The sequence below is a fragment of the Pogona vitticeps genome, chromosome 8 (assembly GCF_051106095.1).
Source record: "Pogona vitticeps strain Pit_001003342236 chromosome 8, PviZW2.1, whole genome shotgun sequence".
Taxonomy (NCBI): Eukaryota; Metazoa; Chordata; class Lepidosauria; order Squamata; family Agamidae; genus Pogona; species Pogona vitticeps.
The window spans coordinates 1,275,999-1,295,560 of record NC_135790.1 but is presented as its reverse complement, the minus strand read 5'-3'; the positions used below and the strand labels follow the sequence as shown (position 1 = coordinate 1,295,560).

Sequence of the window (19,562 nt, the reverse complement as noted above, 5' to 3'; positions counted from 1 at the left end):
ACCTTCCAACTTGGATCCTCTCCGGATGTGACAACCAGTGAACAATGGGAGTTAAAGGTACCGTGCATACATCTTGAGGGCACCAGTTGCGGAAGGATAAACTTTAGTCATAACAACGTCCCTGTTTTTCTGTTAATAAATAGGTTTGGGTATGAAGGCAGGAAGCCATTTCCTACTGAATCAGCCCGTACATCCTTCAAAGCCGGTGTGTTTTTGCCGCTTTGCTGCGATGAGTCTCTGAGCCTGAAGCAGAAAAAAAAAAGCTCTTGGATAGCTGAGGACCAACACAGCATTAAGTACCTTCTGTGGGCAGAATGCATGCTGTGCTTTTTTGGTTCTTTCACATGTTGAGGTCCACGTTGGGCAGACCTTTTCGCCAAAGGTCAGTGCAGGATCCAGCCCTCAAAGGCCGGGCTGATAGACAGTCACCACCAGGGCTCTTCACTAGGGTAGAGCCACCAAAGCACCATCTTTTAGAAATCACAGCAACCTAAAAATGAATATACCGATGAGTGTTAGGAAAATAAATGGTGACATCTTCCTGCACATCTTACTTTCTTTTCCTGGAAGCATAAACTGCATCCTCCTTTTGGGGGGTGGGTGGGGTTGAACACCAACTTCTCTTTCTTCACGCAAGTGTGTTGTGTTCCTGTTTCAGGGTGGAAGAACAAGCAAGAGATGGTGGAAGGGTTGAGGCCTCTCTTGGCAGTCAACCTGGGTCATTGGACTTTGTTGGCAAGATTGATGGCTCTGGCGTGTAGCACTGAAAGATGTGCATGTCTGAAGGGATTGCCCTGCTCTGGCTGGAATTACCAACCTGTCTTGTAAATGCTGTAGACTCTTCATGCTTTTTGCCTTAAAGGGAAGGGCTGCAGCCTGGGAAAAGTTGGTCTAGACCAGGGGCTTCAGCAGAGGGAGATGGAGATGTTTTGCCTCTAGAAATATCTGAATGCCTGTAGAACCCCAAAGTAGAGGATTCCTCCTGAACTGCCACAGATACTGTTTTTGCTGGTGGACCGTTTGCTTCTGTTTTCTCTTATTAGGTATTGTTCCTGAACAGTGTTCCTCTAATGGCTGGTATAAGTTGAGGATCACTGCCAAGTGTAAGGCAAAGGACTTGTTACATAAGTAATCCAACTGTCTGTCGGGGTGTAGCGGCATTTTGTGAGCTCTGTCGTGAGTGAACAGAGATGTCCCGAGATCTTTTGGAATTGTGCACCTTACGTGTGGGATTTGGCCCCATCAGTGCAGGCGGTGGAAGACTTCGAAAGGGCTGGCTTCTGCTGCGGCTCCCTCTGGCTTCATGAATGAGGTGACTGCCCGCTTTCTGCTCTTACCTCTTTGGTGCCTGCCTTGAAACTGGGCCACTGAGGCTGTGGAGGCTTTTCTTAACCAGTAGGGCTTAGTCTGTGTAACGGAGGGGGGTGGGGTGGGACGAAGGTATTGGAATGCACCTCTGGAAGAGAGGTCAGGAAATCTGTGGCTGGAGATGGAAATGGTACAGTCTAGGCAAAATGACATTTTCCACCATTTTGGGAATGGGGAGAGTCTCTTTCTAGAGGAGAGGTTTTTATATAGCTGATGTGTAGCTGAGCATGGCAGGGGAGGCCACAGAGGCTGCCATTTTAAAGAGCAAAGTACACCTTAAGGCATATGGATCTATCTTCCTCTTGCATAGGTTATCCCGTCAGACACACAATTCTTTCAGCACTACATGCCAGAGCCATCAACAAAGTCCTGCTATTGCAAAACAAAAGCAAGGTTGTGAGCTAAACGAGGCAAGCTCCTGTCAGGATCTTGAGGGACCTTGATTAAGTAGACTGAATAGTTTGGCCTCGAGTTTTTCTGCCCCTCGGGTAGCTCTGGAAGCTCAAAAGACTTTGGAATGCATGACACTCTTGTGGCAGATCTGCCGAGACAGAGAATGGGAGGCGTTTCCTCCCCCCCCCCCCCCCGTCGCTGGCTTTGTTTTGGCATGAAATGGTTGTGTGCCGTGAGAAACTTGTCAGCTTTGAGGGAACACGGCCCATTCTTTGAGACATGAGGACCTCTGGAAGTCCTTGTCATTTAGCAGCCCATGGAGAGGGTTGTGTCCCCCACTCTTTGTGGGGTGGTTGAAATCTGGGCAATGGTGATCAGCAACCCCAGCACCCTTGTCTTCAGTGTTTGGAGCCAAGGATGAAATGTCCTCCCGTCCCGGGTTCATGCACAGAAGGTGACCGGCATGGAACGCTCTGTTTTCCGGCGGAAGTAAAAACAGCTGCAAAGTTCAGGAGAAACAGCCAGGAGATCATGTGAAGTGATCACTTTACTCTAGTCAACGGTAGGGCTGTGCCCGGCCATTATCTCCCACTTTTCGGGGGAGGGGAGGGGAAAGTGTGTTGAGAACGGCGGTTTGTAGACCTAGTAAACTAAATAAACCATAAAAACCTTTTTGCAGCTGCCCTTCCTCATTCCTCTGATACCAGCCTGGCCGCCTGACTCAAGGTTAAAGTATTTCAGGAGGAAGTCTCAGACTTGTACCAGCAAATCCTGACTTTTTCCCCTGGTCACCCGATGGTGGAACGCCAGCAGGCACACTGATCATCCGAATATTCCAACCAGTGTTCAAATCCTGTGCCAAGCTGTGGCCAGGAAAAAAGAAATCTCAAAAACATCATTACCTTTTGGGAGGTTTGCATCTCTTTAAGATTCGCGCGGGGCTTTGGGAAGCTCCCATTTTGCTGTGACATGCAACTGGCTTCCACCAGTCAGGGAGTCTTCCTGAACACACACACACCCCAGTGGGGTATTGTGTTATTGTGATATCCATCAGATGCTCTGCACCAAATCTCCTTCCCACCTTTCAGCAGACAAGCACCTCTTGGTGGCCTGTTTGCTTAGTGTGTGTGTAAACTGGGAGCAGTTGACATCAGCAGGAAAGGAGAAAGGCCGAATGTGAGATGGATTGACTCATTAAATGAAGCCGTGGTGTTGAGTTTGCAAGTTAGAGCCCCTTCCTAATTCTGCGTATGGCAAAGGGCAAGTTGCATCTTGTTCCATCTACAGCAATAAGGCAGTGTTTCCCATCAGACTGCAAGCTAGGCATCTCACTAGATGAAATACTGATTCCATTCCTAGATGCAGTGCTCCCTCCAGCTGTGAAAAAGGTATGACTAAATGCTTATTCAAGGTAGAAGACTGATGAACATTGAAATGATCCTCAAAATGTAAACAACTGTGTCTGTTGTATGTCTCATTTGGAAGACATGCATAACTAAGGTGGCTGAAGGAAGAAAATGTGGTAAAAACAGGAAAGACCTATTTACCTGAATGAATATTTTCGCTCTAGCTTGCGGGGAGGGTGGAAGGCAGGCTGTCTAGTACCCATCATCCTGCTCTCCAACAACCATCTCCAGAGAGACCTGTCTTGTTGGGCTTCATAGTTGAGCCAGCCTGCTGTGGATGCTCCCCTTTGCCAAGATACTTTGGGTGGCTACAGGAGGTTTTATGTCAAAAACCCAAACCGTTTCTTCTTGTTGTTAAAGGCTTTGGGAGACTCTTTGTCTTTTGAAGGGGAAAATGCAGCGCCCATGGGACCCCCCCCCCCCCAGGCTGGCTCGCTTTTGGTCTCTCCCGTCTCTGGAACAGCTGGCCTGAACTTCCTGGGAATCGATCCGCCAGGAAGCTCTGCATGTTCAGCACCACTCCTCTTTTGCACCCGGGCTAAGCCTCCTTCCATGCTGCCTTTGCTTCTGTTGTGGTTGCATTTCCCGCCTGGAGCCTGACTTCTGATTTGAATTACACCCTCACCCCACCTTTGTGGTGTGTGTGTGTGTGTGTGTGTGTGTTGCATCAGGATGGAGGGCCTCCCTTGAACCAGCTGGTGTGCAGATTTGTCTCCTGCTCCTCCTCCTCCTCCTCCTTGAGCTCCTTCTGCTGCAGCTCCCTTGTCCTTGGATGCAAGCCTGGCTTCCCCCTCCACTTGGTCTCCTTTCCTGGATCGCTATCTTGGTGTGGGGCAGCCTCGTATATGTATTTATGCCATGACAAGCGATTCCTTCCACTTCCCGTCACTAATCCCAGGAAAAGGGTGCCTTGTATGTAGCCTGTGGTTTCGGGACTCCTCCAGATGTTCGTGCCATATTGCTCTGTGTCTTCAGATTTCCCAAATACCACTGCTTGTGAAATATGGTGGTAAAGAATTCTCACAAAATTGCTGGTTCTGGAGGAGGCTGGCTCCCTTGGCGCCCCGAGATTGCCCGTCCAGAGCTTGCTGTGACCCAAACGGGCCGAAAAGGTCAAAGAGTGTGGCGTTCTCTGCTCTGTGAAGGATGCTGAGAGTTTCCCTCTTGTGGGTGCAGAAACATTGGCTGAGCAGGGTGTGGGTGGGGGCTTCTCTGGAGGGGACGCAGATCTCTCTGCCCTCACTTGAATCAGGGTGGGCACGCATCCCAAAGATGAGGTCGGCAAAAGGATTTCTAAGGCTTTCCCGTCACGCCCTGAGAAATATGCTGTGGACGTATTTATGAGTCTTAGCTCGGCTCAGCCCAGAGCAGCTTGCTCGGGGCTGGGCTCTCTGCCATGGGGCCTCATCCTGTGGCCTTGTTAGGCACCCTCTCCTTTCGCGTAGAACTGACAGTGTGACCTGAATCTTCTGGGGAGAAAGAGCAAGGAGAATTCACTAAAGAAGGGACGGCTAAGCCCCTCCGTTGCTTTGGACTTCCATATTCCTTAATACCTTCTAAATGGAGAATGTAGCCCTTTAGTTAATTTGCCTATTGTGTTAGGACTTTGTTAGTTTTAAGATCCGCTGTCTGACCTCAGGGTGCGTTTGAGCCTGTGCAGAATTCTTATGTAGGGTTTCCTTCTCCCTTTGCGGATGAGACATTATTTAAGCCACGGATCTGATCCTCGGCCTGTTTACTTGAACAATCCTGGTGTCCGTGAGGCCCATGCTGGACTGCAGCCCGAAACGGATCATTCATACCTGTTTACGACCCACAGACATAAAACAGGGCTCACCTCGCAGAGCTGAATGTGGAAGATTTTATGTTTTGCAATCGTAGCTTCAGAAGGAAAAACAATACCAAAACGCGCTGGAAAATGTTTGTCAACGTTTTAAAAATAGTGTTTTTTGCAAATAAACAGTTTATAGATTTTTTTAAAACCTGGATTTCTTTCCCTCCTTCTAGGGGTTTTATTAGCGGTGTGCCATGCCTTGGAGAATACAACGTCGGCCTTAAGCGGTGAGTTATTGCGTTGTAAAATGTAACCTAATGAAATCTTGCCAGCGGTGACTCTTGGCTGTGTGTGTGTGTGGCCGGGCGTCCATCAACCGCCATGGCTGTTGGGCACGCCTGTATGCCCTCATTGAAGGGTGTGTGTGTGGGGGGCTTTGGGTTTTTGAGGCCGTATGTATCAAAGGCCCTGGATCATCTGAAGTGGGGCCACCTCCTACACGCGCTCAGGATCTCCAAAGATAGAAGTCTGGTCCCGGATGGCCACTCAGGGTGAAATCTTAATGGTACCCCCATGGCATTCAGTGTCTAAGGAAATATGGCACATCAGCTCTGTACTGGCCTTCCTTAGCCTTTTCTGAAGTATGCAGTCTGGTCTGAAGGAATCTATGGGTCATGGTACCTTTCATATGGGTCTGTGTGGGCGGTTTTGGGGAAAAAGTGACTCCTGTTAACCCAGCCCAGCATTCGGTATTGCCCCAAATACTTGACCCAAAAGCTAGGTTTGTTAAGGAAATGCACACCACATTGCTTTAAAAACACACCCTATAATGTAGCACCTTTTAAAAAATACTGAGAGATTAATTGTTGCATGCAATTGCTTGGATTATAACCCATCTCTTCAATTTACTGAATACTTCAGGGCTCAAATCATGAGGCTCAGAGACTCGGATCAGAGTAAAACAGGGCACAGGCATTTGCAATAGTGATATTTACATTTGTCCTACACTTTCAGAATGGTGTTGGTTGTGCCTGTCTTGACAACAGTGTGGTAGCTAAGTGGTCGACAGTCCTTCTGCAAGAGTCTTGGTTGCCTTGAAGCCCAGGCTTTCTGGAAAGCATTTGTGCTCAACCCAGAGAGTTCAATATATTTTATTTATTTATTTATTTATTTATTTATTCATTCATTCATTCATTCATTCATTCATTCATTCATTCATTCATTCATTCATTCATTTATTTATTTATTTATTTATTTATTTATTTATTTATTTATTTATTTATTTATTTATACCCCGCCTATCTAGTCATTTTGACCACTCTAGGCGGCTTGTGCCCCCTTTTGCAAATGTTAGTTTTAGTTTTACTTTGTTTTTATTTAGCTCGATACAAAATGTTTGGAGCGTCAAGTCATGGTCAACAAAATCTCTTTGTTTTCCTCGGTTCAGGAATGTTAAAATATTGCTCCTGGAAGAACAGGAGCACCAGGCAATACATTCTAGTTCACAGCCCCAAATCCTCCTCCCTGGGATACAGGGTAGATTCTGGGTGGATTCTGCAGGCACTAAGTAGAAATTGGGTGCAGCCTCACCTATGAAAATGGCAGACGAGCTGTTGGAGTGAAACAAGGTGAACCCATAGTTGCAACTTGCACTTTTGCACTGTCTATAAGGAAGCAAAGGTGAAATTCTGAATATATGACAGCATTTTTCAAATACTTGAAAGGCTGCCATACCGGGGGGGGGGGGAGGCAGGATCTGTTCTCGATCCTCCCAGAGTGCGAGACACGTAAGAATAGGCTCAAGCTACAGGAAGCCAGACTTTGAATATCAGGAAAAATGTCTTAACTGTTAGAGCAGTAAGTCCATGGAACCCACAACCTTGGGAGGCGGTGAGCACTCCAACACTGGCGGCCTTCAAAAGGAAATTGGGCCACCCTCGGTCCGATCTGCTTTGATTTGGATTCCTTCCCTGACAAGGGGGCTGGACTGGATGGCCTTCGAAGCCCCTTCTCCAACTCAAATGATTCTATGATTCTGTTCTATGATTCTACATCATTTCTGATTTTGTTCAACTTGTTGCGAATCCTTGTTCCCAGTGCTGTGGGTTCTCGCTTTTGACAACATGGAGGAAATGGTCACCTTTGTTTTCTAGAATCACAGATATCCTGGCTCCGGGGGGGGGGGGGGCGGCAGGGAGGAGGGAGAAAAAGCTGCAAGGAAAAAGTCTGAGCTGCCGCTTTCTCTCTGCGTTCTCCTAATCCTTAGCAAGCCGTTCCCGGCATTTTGGAGGGGTTTCCCAAGCCACGTTCATTTCCCTGGACTCTCTCGCTCCCCTCCGAAGGAATGCAGGTGCAGTTCCAGCTCTCGATGTGGTTAGGTTCTCCTGCCGATGCTCGTTCTAGGTAGCCTCTTGTTGAGTTACTCCCAATTATGGCTGATGTAACCGCAAAGAGATTCAGTGTCATCTCTTTATCCCCAGCCTTCTTACCTGGCCTGCTTTCTCTGAACAACCCATGAAATGAAACTCTGTTCCTCATTCCAGCAGGGCCGAGCGGCTCCCTTGATAAGGACGGTTTGAAGCATGACTTTGTCCCTGGATGCCCTCCACGGTCCAAACTCCACTTGGCCTCTGTCTGGGTTCTTCCAGTCTTGGTTTTTGCAGTGGGGAGGTGCCATCGGCCCCTCCCGACGACGTCAGGCTCCAGCTAGAAGCAGGCAGAATTTTATTCTCCACCCCACCCCAGTTCCACATACCTTTCACTCTCTGGGCTTAAAGCCTGACCTCTTTCCCAGTTGAGACTTTGAGTTTTCGAAGGACAAAGGGTGTTGTGCTTCGGTGTTAGAATTTATTCGGGAAACGAAGCTGGGGTAGGTGGGGAATTCGTTCACTTCTGAACTGATTCAAAGACAAGTGAGGAGGTCCAAAGCGCCACTCAGGTGGAATCGGGGCTCTTTGCTGGTTAAAAATCCAGGCTGGCAGCTTTTGTTTCTGATCAGGGGTTCCCAACCTTGGATCCCCAGATGTTCTTGGACTGCAGCTCCCAGAAACCTTCACCACCAGCTGTGCTGGCCAGGATGTTCTGCGAGAGGCAGTCTGAGAACATCTGGGGGACCACAGCTGGAGAGGATTCAGGGGTGTATGCATTCATACCCCTAGTAAGAACATAGGAATTCCATTATTGAATCTGACCGGTATGGATTCCCGTAGCTTTTCCTGCTCACCTTCCTGTTTCCAGTCATGATGCGTAGCCCTAATACCAAAGGCAGAACATCTGTGCATTTCATAATGAGCTACTTGTCACGGCGGCTGGGCTGTCAACAGCGAAAGGTGGCCCTCTGTGCTGCGCCTGTTTCCACCCGTGGCTGCTCTCTTAAGGCTGTGGTCGTTAAAGGTCCCTGCCAAGTTTCCCATTAAAGAACCTCTGGACTGGAGGCCCCGGGAGATCCTCACTGCACCTCCTCTCTTGCAAAGCCACAGCCGACCGTGCTCAGCCGCTGCAGGAAAACCGGAGGTGTTTGAAGTGGTGTTCCTCTCCTCCAGCGGTGATGGGCAGGAGTGCTTTGCTTCCACTGGAGAGCCGTCAGTAAACCTCCCGTCTCCCCCAGCCTTGTAAGTGGTTGTTTGAGTGCCTTTCAACGGATGCCCAGGATTGTAAGTGGGCTTTGCTGCACACAGGGTGCGTGTGTGTGTTCCTCTATCACCACAGAGAGTGGCACAGGGATGGCATCTCCTCCTGCCTTTGGCTTCCCGCCACACTCTCCTTGAGCCTCTGAGCCGTTCCTGAGCCCTGGTTCCTTTCTTGTCGGCACCCACGAGTCTCCCACCCTGGAGATTCAATCTCTTGAGACGGCGCGCCCATGAGATGATGCTTCCCGGACTTGGGGGCCACTGGTGGTTAAATCTGAGGCACTCTCTGTCCACTTGAGTGGCGCGGTGCCCTTTCTGGGTATCCTTAGGAGGATTTCCTTGGGGGGGGGAGGAGGATACACAGCGTGCAACTGGAGAGGAGATCAAAGAGCAAAGCTAGCGGTTACAGGAGGCAGGATCTTTGGGTAAGTAGCTCCGTCTGTTCCCCATCAAGCGGCACCCCAGGGACGCTTCGCATTTGCAGGGAAGAGCAAAGATGTTCCCCATCTGCCGGCTGGTTCAGGGGGAGTCTGCAAGACAATAACCTCAGTTCGGGAGGAGGGAAGCTCTTCCTTTGCTGCCTTGGCTCCCTGCTCTTCTGTGGTTGGTAATTAATTCTCATTTGGTGAGACCCGGGCCTCTTCCTTCCACGGCAGGCAGAAGCGGTGGTGGTCTCGATCCTGCTGGTGGGTTTTGTGGTTTGTGAAGCTCCCGGTGGGAGCCGGCAGTCGAGGGAACCAGCAGAACAAACCATTTAGAGCAGCACTCCAAATGGTTTGTTCCCTTTCTGAGGTGCGTACGTATGTCTGTTTTATGTGCTTTGGGTGACCCAGTTAGATGCTCAGACCTTGGATGGCGTTTGGAAAAATCAGAACTGGAGACTTGTGAACTAACACAGTAACAAATTAATTACCTTTAAAAACAACAACAACAACCAGGGACGCAGGAAAGTTACATTCAAACCCTGGTTGTTTGGGTGTAACTATTAGTGTGTTCTAGTTATTTTTAAAAAGCCTCTTTTTAAAGGTACTGTGAGGGGAAGCTTTCACATTGGAGGCTGTCTGTTCTTTCCAAAGTAATCAGAACCAGCATCAAAAACTGGCATGAAGACTGAGCACCCCTTTCTGAATATACGTTTCTGGCAAAAATGCTGATGGTTTCTCTGCCTTTCTATCTTTTAGGGGGTGAAGGCACCGGTTGATTGACTGCTCAAGTATTTTTGCCCTACTCCCGTGCAACATCACGGGGTATTGCAAGGATCCGTTTAAAATCTTGTTGTCATAGAGTACTTTGATTCATTGAAAAACCACAGTTGTCTTAGTTTTGCAGAAATCACATAGGGTTGGGCGTATGGATGTACTTGCTTGGTTTTAGACCTGGCAGTACAAACTCCACCCCATAGTGCAAACACACTCAAGCAGACTTCTGCATTTTTATATTGTGTTGGTGTGTGTTTAATTTTAGATGGCATCTCTTTACTATGGGGAAGCCTGGCTTTTTGCCAGGTGCACTATTCAATCTTAGTAACATTGCTGACTATAAATAAGAATAGATGAGAATATTGTGGTTTCATAAGAGTTGAGTAAGTGAACTTTAAAAGAAAAAAACTTCTGTAATTGTCTTTTGTTACATGTTGACTCATGGTACAAGTATGTGAATCATAATTGTCGCATATTTTATTGGCCATTTGACCCAACTGGTCCCTTTCTCCCTGCTTGCCAGACTATAGATGATGCTTTTTGTAAGCCTGTGTCCCTGAAGAAGATGATCGTTCAAGAAATGTTGCCGCTCCTCCCAAAGGCTCTTCACCCTCTTTTTCGATCTTGAATGTTTAAGCGTTATATTTACTTTTTTAAAAATTAATATAACAAAAACATAAATGACAAATAAAATCACAATTCAAATATACAGTGTAACCCACCACCACTTTATTTATTTAAAATACAGTATTTTTACCCCGTCTTCCTCCTCAAAAAGGTTCCAAAGTGGCCTACATTATTAAAAGACTATATTAAAGCCAGCAACAGTGACTATAAAAATACTCAAAAGTATCAAACAAATACCGTACCAAAAACATTAGCAACATTAAAACCTAATCAAAACAGTAAGGTACAATAAGCCATTTAAGAAACCCCACTCAGGTGGGCCAGTCACTGAAGGAAACCTTGCCTGTGGAAGGACGGCAAAGATGGAGCCAGGCGGGCCTCCAGTGACAGGGAGTTCCAGAGTCTGGGAGCAGCCACAGAGAAGGCCCTCCTCTCTTGTGTCCCCACCGAACGCACCTGTGAAGGTGGTGGGACCGAGAGAAAGGCCTCACCTGAGGATTTTAACATCCGAGCTGGCTCATAAAGAGAAATGCAGTCCCAAGAATGCCCTTGAAGAAGGAAATGACACTTCCAAAATGTGCTGGGGCCACGAGAAATAAATGTCTTTCTTGGCATTTTAGAGAATGGTCTTTTCCTTTTTTTTGTATTCATCCCTCAGGCAGGTTTTAGGGTTAGGGATTCCTGCCCTGGTGGGGGCTGGACGAGATGCATCTAGGGTCAGATGTAACTCTTGTCACTTTGTGATTCTGTCGCTCTTTTCGAACGGTGGAAATAAGCCGGAGTAGCTGCGTTGGCTGCATGGCAGATGCTGAAATCCCTATTGTAATGATCCCTTTGTTAGAGTGACCCAAAAAGAGCCCATAAATCTGTGCTTTCTTCTTTGGCCACCATGCTACGAAGCATAGGTGGTGATGGGGGTGAGCCTTTCCCCTCTGCATGTGCTATTAAAATATAACAAACAGCATGGAGGAGTTTGAAGCGCTGCAAAACGTTTCATCGAGCATCACCTTGTGTGGGCCCTCAGGGCTTTCTGGGAAAGGGTGGGGGGGGGAAGACAGGTACAAACTTTGATTTCCCTTTTGAAAATACAAAGGGGGAAGAAAAGTATTTGGAGCCTCAAACCGTCTCTATCCCAGCCCACTAAGGAGGCCATTCGGGGTGAAAATGAGAATCTGAAGAAACTTCCTCCCATTAGATCTCAAAACAGGAGTCAGGCAACAGGCCTTTAAGGTACAGTAGTGCCTCCATGTCTCCCCTGCTCTTTTCTTGCTATGATACGAAGAAGAAGCTGGTGGTATAAAAATCTTCTGTTGCACCTCCATAAACCTGGCTATTGTGCATAACCAGGAGGCCACTGCAGGTATTAATCCTTGATGATGCTCTGAGCGGGATATAATGCTGACATGCAGAAGGTTTGCAAGTAGGAAGGAACAAGGATTTCTGAGCCTGTGTTTCTTCTCCCCAACCCCCCAGGATGTTCTAGTGGATTTTTATGAATGGAATCACAGAAAGAGATCACATGGGGTGGGCGGAACAAATTGTCAACACTCTTCTGGTGAGCACAAAAGCTTAAGAAGTGCAGCTTGTGTGAAGCACACATGTTGGGGGCTTGCCTCCAATAATCCCTCGCTTGGTACGCTTGGTACGATGGAGCTGTAAAAAGCCGGATGTCTTAGGGTTGTTTTTCTCTCTGTGCGTGAGGGCTCCCCCCACCCCCACCCCCGTCGTGCATAATCTAGGTTGAAAAAGAAGTGGCTTCGGATGCGTGTAAGGGGTCGATTCATAAGTCCCTTGTTATTTACCCAGCACCCGGTCAAAACATGCGCTGTGTCTCTTGGAAAGGTGTGTTTGGAATAATTCCTCCTGGCAGCCAGATAAAACCTCCTTTTAAGGGTGACGTTCAACTTTGGTTCAAAATGATGATGGGGGGATGATAGGGGAGTGAGCAAACTCTGGGTAGGAGAGGGAGAGGCCCTCTCATTTTTCTGAAAGGCTGTAGCTGCCAGTTTCTCATATTTTGGGCAGATGTTCGCCTGCAAAAGGGGTGTTTTAAATTTCCCCAAACTTCAGGAGAACAAGAGAATGTTGTTCTGTCTCGCTAGAGACAATGTGGCAGTTCTAGTCCTTTGGCCCAAGAGCTAATGTTTTTCTGCTGGATCGCTCCAGAATTTGGTGATAACCAATCCTCTTCCCTCCTCCCTTCCTCCTCCAGCTCCACCCCACCCATAGAAGGCGGCTGTGGAGGGCGGGTAGGGAACCTTCCGGCGGAAGATTTTGGTGCCGCAAGAGAGGACAGAAGTCCCAGGTTCCACTACTGTTGGCTCTCCATCTGAAAGATCAAACTCCCATCATTTCCAAGTTGTGTTCTTAGTCGTGAGCGTGCAGTGCAAATGTCTGGGGTTTGCCTGCAGGTAGATGAACGCAGAGGCCAGTGGGGTAGCTGGACCATGGAGAGGGATGAAGCATCTTTGTCTCAAAATGCTAAGTCCGTGTCTTTGTACCTTCTGTAAATATTTAACTGTTCAAGGGGCTGTGAAACCTTTCTCGACACCCCTTTATATATGTTCATACACTTTTTAGTATCACGAGTCTTAGCTTCTGGGTTAGCATTCTGTTCTCATAAAATGTGATGTTTTAAGCTATAAAATTATAGAATAAGCTGCAGTGCTGTCGTTAAAATGATGGGTTTGCTTGCTTGCTTGCTTGTTTGGATATTTTGTGCCCCAGGAAGGAATTGGGGGGGGCACAGTGGAGGAGACTCTTAAGGCATGGCATGAAGCTGACTGATGGTGAATGAACACCAAGGACTATGTATCGAGCATGCACACATGTTCCTTTGAGGACACAAGAGTGCTCCAGATCTCATATCATTTGTTTTAACTCTTGCTCCTGGGGTGTCCAGACTTCCCCTCCATTCAGCAGCATTTGGAAGGGGGCTCTGCTCATAAACCAGAGTCCACCCACTCTGTGTGTTAGCCTGCCATTCTCACACGTGGATTTCCTGAGACCTTGGAAAGGGGAGACTGTACATTTCAGCCCATCGGTAGGGTGAGCAACCTTGCTCGTGATAGTACTCGTTGCCTTTGAGAAGGGCCAGCAAAAAGCAGCCGCCCGGCCTCTTCCTGGCCCACGTCATCTGCTCTGGGTGCTTCATGTTACAGGCGCTCGCAAGGTGAACGGGAGAGGGGAAACAGTCCTGAGACAGGTGGAAATACAACTCCCTTCGATCCAGCCTTTGGTAATTTGAACTAGAGATGGGAGAACAAAAGAAGAAGAAAAACACAAGCGCTTTCTCCCCCCGCCCTTTTCTTTCTTTCTTTCTGTTTTTGATGTGGAACCGCAGGGCAACCGAAGGGGCCGTTTCGTCTGCTCCTTGATGTGAGCTTGTAAATAGCGTCTGAAGTTGTAAAGTTGTCCAGGTTTGGTGAACCGAGCTGCTTTCTAAACACTTTACTGTTCCTGGATCCGTTCCCAGCCCTTTGCAAATAATTGCCTCGGTTTATAGTGCAACGCTTGTCCTCCCGCCAATCCATGCAGGCTGAGTGATGATGGAGGACTCTCTACCTTCATGGAAACTTGGCCCCCTTCTAGGGATCCCTCTGCTTGGGAAGCCTTCCAGTTCAGTGCGGATTCCCTTCTCCTTCAGTGGAACGACTGGAGGGGCTTAGAAGAGCAGACGCGGTGCTTCTCCACATCCTTTTTATGCACGGGCTTCCTTTGCTTACACTACCCTTTTGTCCGTTTTTCTTCATGCGTATCTGAAAATGGACTCCAACAAACAAACTGGAGCAAGTTCAGAGAAGGGCCACAAGGATGATGATGAGGGGGGCTGGAAACCAAGCCCTAGGAGGAAAGATGTTTAAAGATGTTTGATTTTTTTTTCCAGAGCTGCCCTGGAAGATTTGACTGTGGTTTTAATTAGGTTTATTGCCTGATCTGCCATTAGCTTTCTGAAACAGGAACTTGAGAAAATGGAAATCGGGTGTGCTTTCAACCGGGGGCTAATTTACAAGGCAGGATGTTCTTGTCTGTGTGGACTGAGGGACTGCAAGTTAAAATGGTCCAGGATGTGAGGAACAGCTGTGGGAAAATTGGGGGGATGGGTTTGAAAAGGTTATCCCAAACACACTCCTCATTTCCAAAGGGTTTCCCCACCCCACCCCTTAACAGTGATTAAGTATTCAGATTAGGCATCCTTCAGTCTCAAGGGACTATAGTAACATGCTCTAAATAGAGGTCTTGGAACAGCATCTGGTGTGGCTGAGGAGGCCAATTCAAGAGTAACACAATCCCTTCCACACTGAAGACAAATACAAACTGTCCCCTGTCCAGTTCCCTGATTTTGACTGCCTCTTTGCCTCGGCCTGCTGGACAAGGGTCTCTTCAAATTGGGAGAGGCCGTGATGCACCGCCTGCCTCCAGGCTGAACGCTCAGACATCAGGGTTTCCCATCTGTTGAGGTCCATTCCTAAGACCTTCAGATCCCACTTGCAGATATCCTTGTATCGCAGCTGTGGTCTCCCTCTGGGGCAATTTCCCTGCACTCATTCTCCATACAGGAGATCTTTTGGAATCCGACCATCAGCCATTCTCACGACATGCTCGAGCCAACGTAGATGTCACTGTTTTAGCAATGTATACATGCTAAAAATTCCAGCTTGTTCTAGGACTACTCTATTTGGAACTTTGTCCTGCCAGGTGATACAAAAAATATGTCGGAGACAAGGCATATGGAACGTGTTCAGCTTCCTCTCCTGCCATGCACGAAGGGTCCAGGACACACTGCAGTACAGGAGTGTGCCTTAAGTATTAGATAAAGCAAAATGTGGTGCTTAGATACCACCCCATAGTGCTTAAAGGACCCTTTGAGATGTAATAACAAAGCTTTATTGTTGTTCTTTGATTCTGTCAATTTGTCTGTGAAATTTTGTCGAGGGGAAACCCTTCGGCTTGCTGTTATGTTCTGAAATTTACACCCGTATCAGTTCAGTGTTTAGTACACAACGCCTTCCTCTTTATTCTTCTGTCTTAGGCCATGACAGAACTGCATGATACCTGGAGATTGTTCCTCAAAGTAGAGCTCCCTTGGGAGATTAAAACTTGCCATTTATCCTAGCAAAAATTTCCTCGGCTCCTTGTGTGGCGGATTAGCTTAGTTTTGCTTTGTGGTTAGTCATCGAGAAAAATCAAAAGTTTCCTTTGTAAGTTGATGGCTTGAGCATGAAGCTCTGAGTGCGTGAAGTCTTTGGAGGGAAAATGTGCAAATGCTCATGAAGTCATTGCCAACCGGGTAGGGCATTTAGAGCCAACAATGCATTGGTTTCCTAAGGAAGGGACTTGGTGAAGCATTAGGAAAAGACAAGGGGAAGGTTTCCACCCCCACAGTGTCTTGCTGCTGGAAAATCAGCAGATTTATAAAACGACTAGAAAACTGTGGTACCTTTCCTTTGGCTTTTGTAGAGTTCATCCCCTGAAGACCTCACTCCGTGCATCAGAAGAAGTGGACTAAAGCTCAGGAATGCTTCTGCCAATTAAAACCTGAGAGCCATTCAAGGTTTATAGTCCTGTCTGTCATGGAAGCCTAGCCTTTGGGACAGGCACAGCCTTGCTCAGCTCACCTTGACTTCTCCGCCTGTAAAATGGGAATAATGGAAGCTTCATGGGTGATTACTCAGGCCAATGCAGTAAAACGTTCAAATGCAGCTTGCAGATGCTCCAGAAATGCAAAGTGCCATTTGTTGACACAAGCCAGAATATTGCACTTCTTGTTCGTTAGTTATTTTATTTATAGGCTTCCTTTCTCCCCATTGGGGGAGAAGGAGACTGTTGGCCATAGCATGGAAGGCTGACCTGTCTCCTCTTCCTCCTCCTCCTCCTCGTTCCAGGTCCCCCAGTGGCAGCGGCTGTGAGGTCCCACTTTAACAGTTGTCCAGATGCCCACAGTCACTTCTGTTTCCACGGGACATGCCGGTTCGTGGTCCAAGAGGAAAAACCGGCATGCGTGTAAGTCTTTGCCTCTTGCCTCTGGAAAGGGCCACCACTCATGGGGGGCTGGGGGTGGGAGTGGAGGTGGGGGGTGGCATCAAGAAAGCGCATGTAGGGTGGCTTCGGATCACGGCCTCTTGGAGGGCTTGAGAGCTGTGGAGCCCACAGAGAAGACAAGGGGAGGTGGCTTCTTTCGCGATTCGAATGTACGCTTGCTTGCTTAAAAATTGGGGGAGGGGTATCCCTGCATGGTGGCACGAACGAAACCAAGTCATCGGGTGGGAAGTCCTTGGAAAAAGGGACGGAATAGAAGGCGGGAGGGCAGGACCGTTCAATGGGGTTAGTCTTCCACCCGGACGATGACACCTTCTAGAGCAGCCGTTCTCAACCTTTTTATTGTGGGGCCTCTGTTGAGAATGTCTGTTCTAGACTCCAGTTCCCATCAGCCCCAGCTCACGTGGCCAATAGAATCCAACTTACAGTGTCTGTGGTTTGCCTGCCTGTCTTTCCTCTTGAGTCCTGGCTGTTCCAGTTCTAAAATTAGACAAAATTCCACTTGGGCTCTGAATAGGAACTCTGTGCTCAGCTCAACTCTTACATTAATAATGATAAAATAATTAGAGAACTGCAGAGCTGGAAGGATCATCAAGTCCAACCCCCATTAAGGAGGCCCAGTGGGGGGAATTGAACTCCCAACCAGACCTAAACCACTGAGCTACACAGAATTAAGAAAAACACCCACCCACATGCATGCAAATAGTGTTCTTTGAGTTTCACTTATTGCTTTTTCCCCCCCTTCCTTTCTCCTCCCAGTTGTCACTCTGGGTTTGTCGGGACCAGATGCGAACACGCCGATCTCCTTGCGGTCGTAGCGGCCAACCAAAAGAAGCAAACCATCACCGCCTTGGTGGTGGTTTCTGTGATCGCCTCGGTTGTCCTCATCGGGGTGTGCGTCTTAATACAGTAAGTATCGGGGCTCCTGCGCCAGAGTTTGAATCATCATTGTGTGCCAGGCCATTTGCTTTATGTGGAACAAAGTATGATGTAAGCACACGCACGAGTGCACTGTTGTTCTCACATATGTCTTTAAAAAGAATTTTGTTTATTTGTGCTTGCTATTAAAAGGAGCCCCGTGACACAGTGGTTAAACTGCAGTACTGCAGCCAAAACTCTGCTCACAAACCAGGTTCAATCTCAGGTAGCTGGCTCAGGGTTCACTCAGCCTTCCATTCTTCTGAGGTTGGTAAAATGAGTGCCTAGCTCACAGGGCAGAGGAGGCGGTGATGATGTGTAGTCTGCATAATTAAAATTTTAAACTGCCCAGAGATTGCTTTAAGCACTATGGGGTGGTATATAAGCAGCGCACTTTGCTTTTTGAAATCTATATTTGCTGATAAGTTTGAAGCTGACTCAGGTCTTTTAAAACAATTGCTTGGAGAACTGTTCCTCTGTACTTTTGCAATTTGTTTTAGAAGGCACATTTTTGTGGTTTTTATTTTGACCTTATTTTTATTTTTATATATGGCTCTTAAAAATTGCATGTGTGCAGTAAAGTGGTGGACGGCCTGCAGAAGTAGCACAGGGGAGTGTGTTTTTTGCTGGCATGCTTAAGCAGGCAGGAGAGGATGCCTTTTCCTGACCCTTGCCTCCAGTGCAGGAGGTTGGGGGCCAGCAGCATTTCCATGGGTTAAGGCTGATGTTTCTTGCACACCAGAATCATATAATCTCCTACAGTCATGCACACCAGAATCGCATAACCTCCTGGAATTGGTCCGGTGGCGTGTGACGCCCGCAAGCTGGCTGAAGCTTAGCAGGCCTGGGGCTGGTCAGTGCCTGGATGGGAAACCCATCTGGAATCCGAAGCATGCTGCTTTGAGTTTCCAGGAAGAATGGTGAGGGAGGAGTACCATAAACAACTAATTCAGACTAGATGTATAGCTGGTTTTGCCCCAAAGCCCAGCGGTGGCTGGACTCTGTTACAAAACTTTTCCTGTAATAGTTTCAGAGTCCAGGTTAGAAATATGTGAAGCCTTGTTCAAGGTCCAGCAAGTATAGCTCTGTCAAAACAAATGAACTGAAGTCAGCTGGATACATGGAGAACGAAGACCTTGACCTAATCAAGAGTCGGTCACCCGTTGCTCTTTTAGCTCTGTGCAAAGGTATGAAGCGTTATAACAATCTTTCCCCATTAAACACCCATATCTGGCTGGGGATATAGAGGTCTGGATTGGTTCTTAGCCAGTGGCAGAGAAGGGACGCCTCCTCAGAAGAGGTTGTGAGAGAGTCCAGATCTGCTCAGGGCCATGGAAACTCGGGGGCAGAAAACAGGTTACAGATGCCCCGTTGTTAGAAACTGAAAACATGTCGCCGCCTTCCAGAGACGCAATGCCGGCAGAACGTATGACTTAGTGCTTGTAATTGTAAATGGAGCCTGTGTTTACCTGCTGATGACCAATCACAATTTAAAGCAAACCTTCATATTGGGGGCATGGAAAACGTGTGCTGGGGTCATGACACAGTTTCAGCGCTGAAGACATTACCTCTTCTGCCCCATGAAAGGTGTTTCAGCGGACACCCCAGCCTCATTCCTTAACCCCCCCCCCCCTCCCCAGCTGAAGGCTGTAACTTTCCATGGTTGTGTTTCTGCAGCTGCTGCAGGGTAAGGAAGCACTGTGGTTGGTGCAGGACCGTCGTCTGCAGGCATGAGAAGCCCAGCGGCCTCCTGAAAGGTGGATCCTCTTGCTGCCACTCAGAAACAGGTACCCACAAAAGCAGCTTCCCTGGGGGGCGGGGGGTATCTTGAGCCTGCCTTAAAAGCCAAATAGATGATACGTCTCTGGTTATGGGCACATCCGACTTCTTTGAAATGTAGTTCCTTGCTTCGAAGTACATAAGAACAGCGTTGTCAGAGGAAGTCACAGTCCAGTATCCTCCCTCTGATGCAGGACAGTGGAAAGTGTGTGGGAGCTTTGACACAAGGAATTGTGGGGGGGGGGCAACCTTCCCTTGGGCTTCCTCCTCCTCCTCCTCCTCCTCCTCCTCCTCCTCCTCCTCTTCCTCCCAGGGGGTGGGGTGGCCAGGCATGGAAGTCCTCTGAAGGAGGTGGTTTTCTTGAGCGGTCGTGACCGATGGCCCCCCACCCTTCCCTTGCTTTGCCTGATTCCCTTTTCAAGCCACCGTT

The 19,562-nt window shown here is 48.0% G+C and overlaps 1 protein-coding gene and 1 long non-coding RNA gene across 2 annotated transcripts in view; one reads left to right on the top strand and one right to left on the bottom strand.

The window, feature by feature from the left end:
• LOC144584171 (uncharacterized) overlaps window positions 1-19,562 on the bottom strand; it is a 294,410-nt gene that overhangs the window by 58,275 nt on the left and 216,573 nt on the right. The gene's annotated exons all lie outside the window — the stretch shown is intronic.
• TGFA (transforming growth factor alpha) overlaps window positions 1-19,562 on the top strand; it is a 32,825-nt gene that overhangs the window by 9,977 nt on the left and 3,286 nt on the right. The window contains exons 3-6 of the mRNA XM_072978855.2: window positions 5,175-5,228; window positions 16,282-16,399; window positions 17,195-17,344; window positions 19,031-19,140. Coding sequence (XP_072834956.2) covers window positions 5,175-5,228; window positions 16,282-16,399; window positions 17,195-17,344; window positions 19,031-19,140 — 432 coding nt within the window. The remainder of the gene's footprint in view (window positions 1-5,174; window positions 5,229-16,281; window positions 16,400-17,194; window positions 17,345-19,030; window positions 19,141-19,562) is intronic.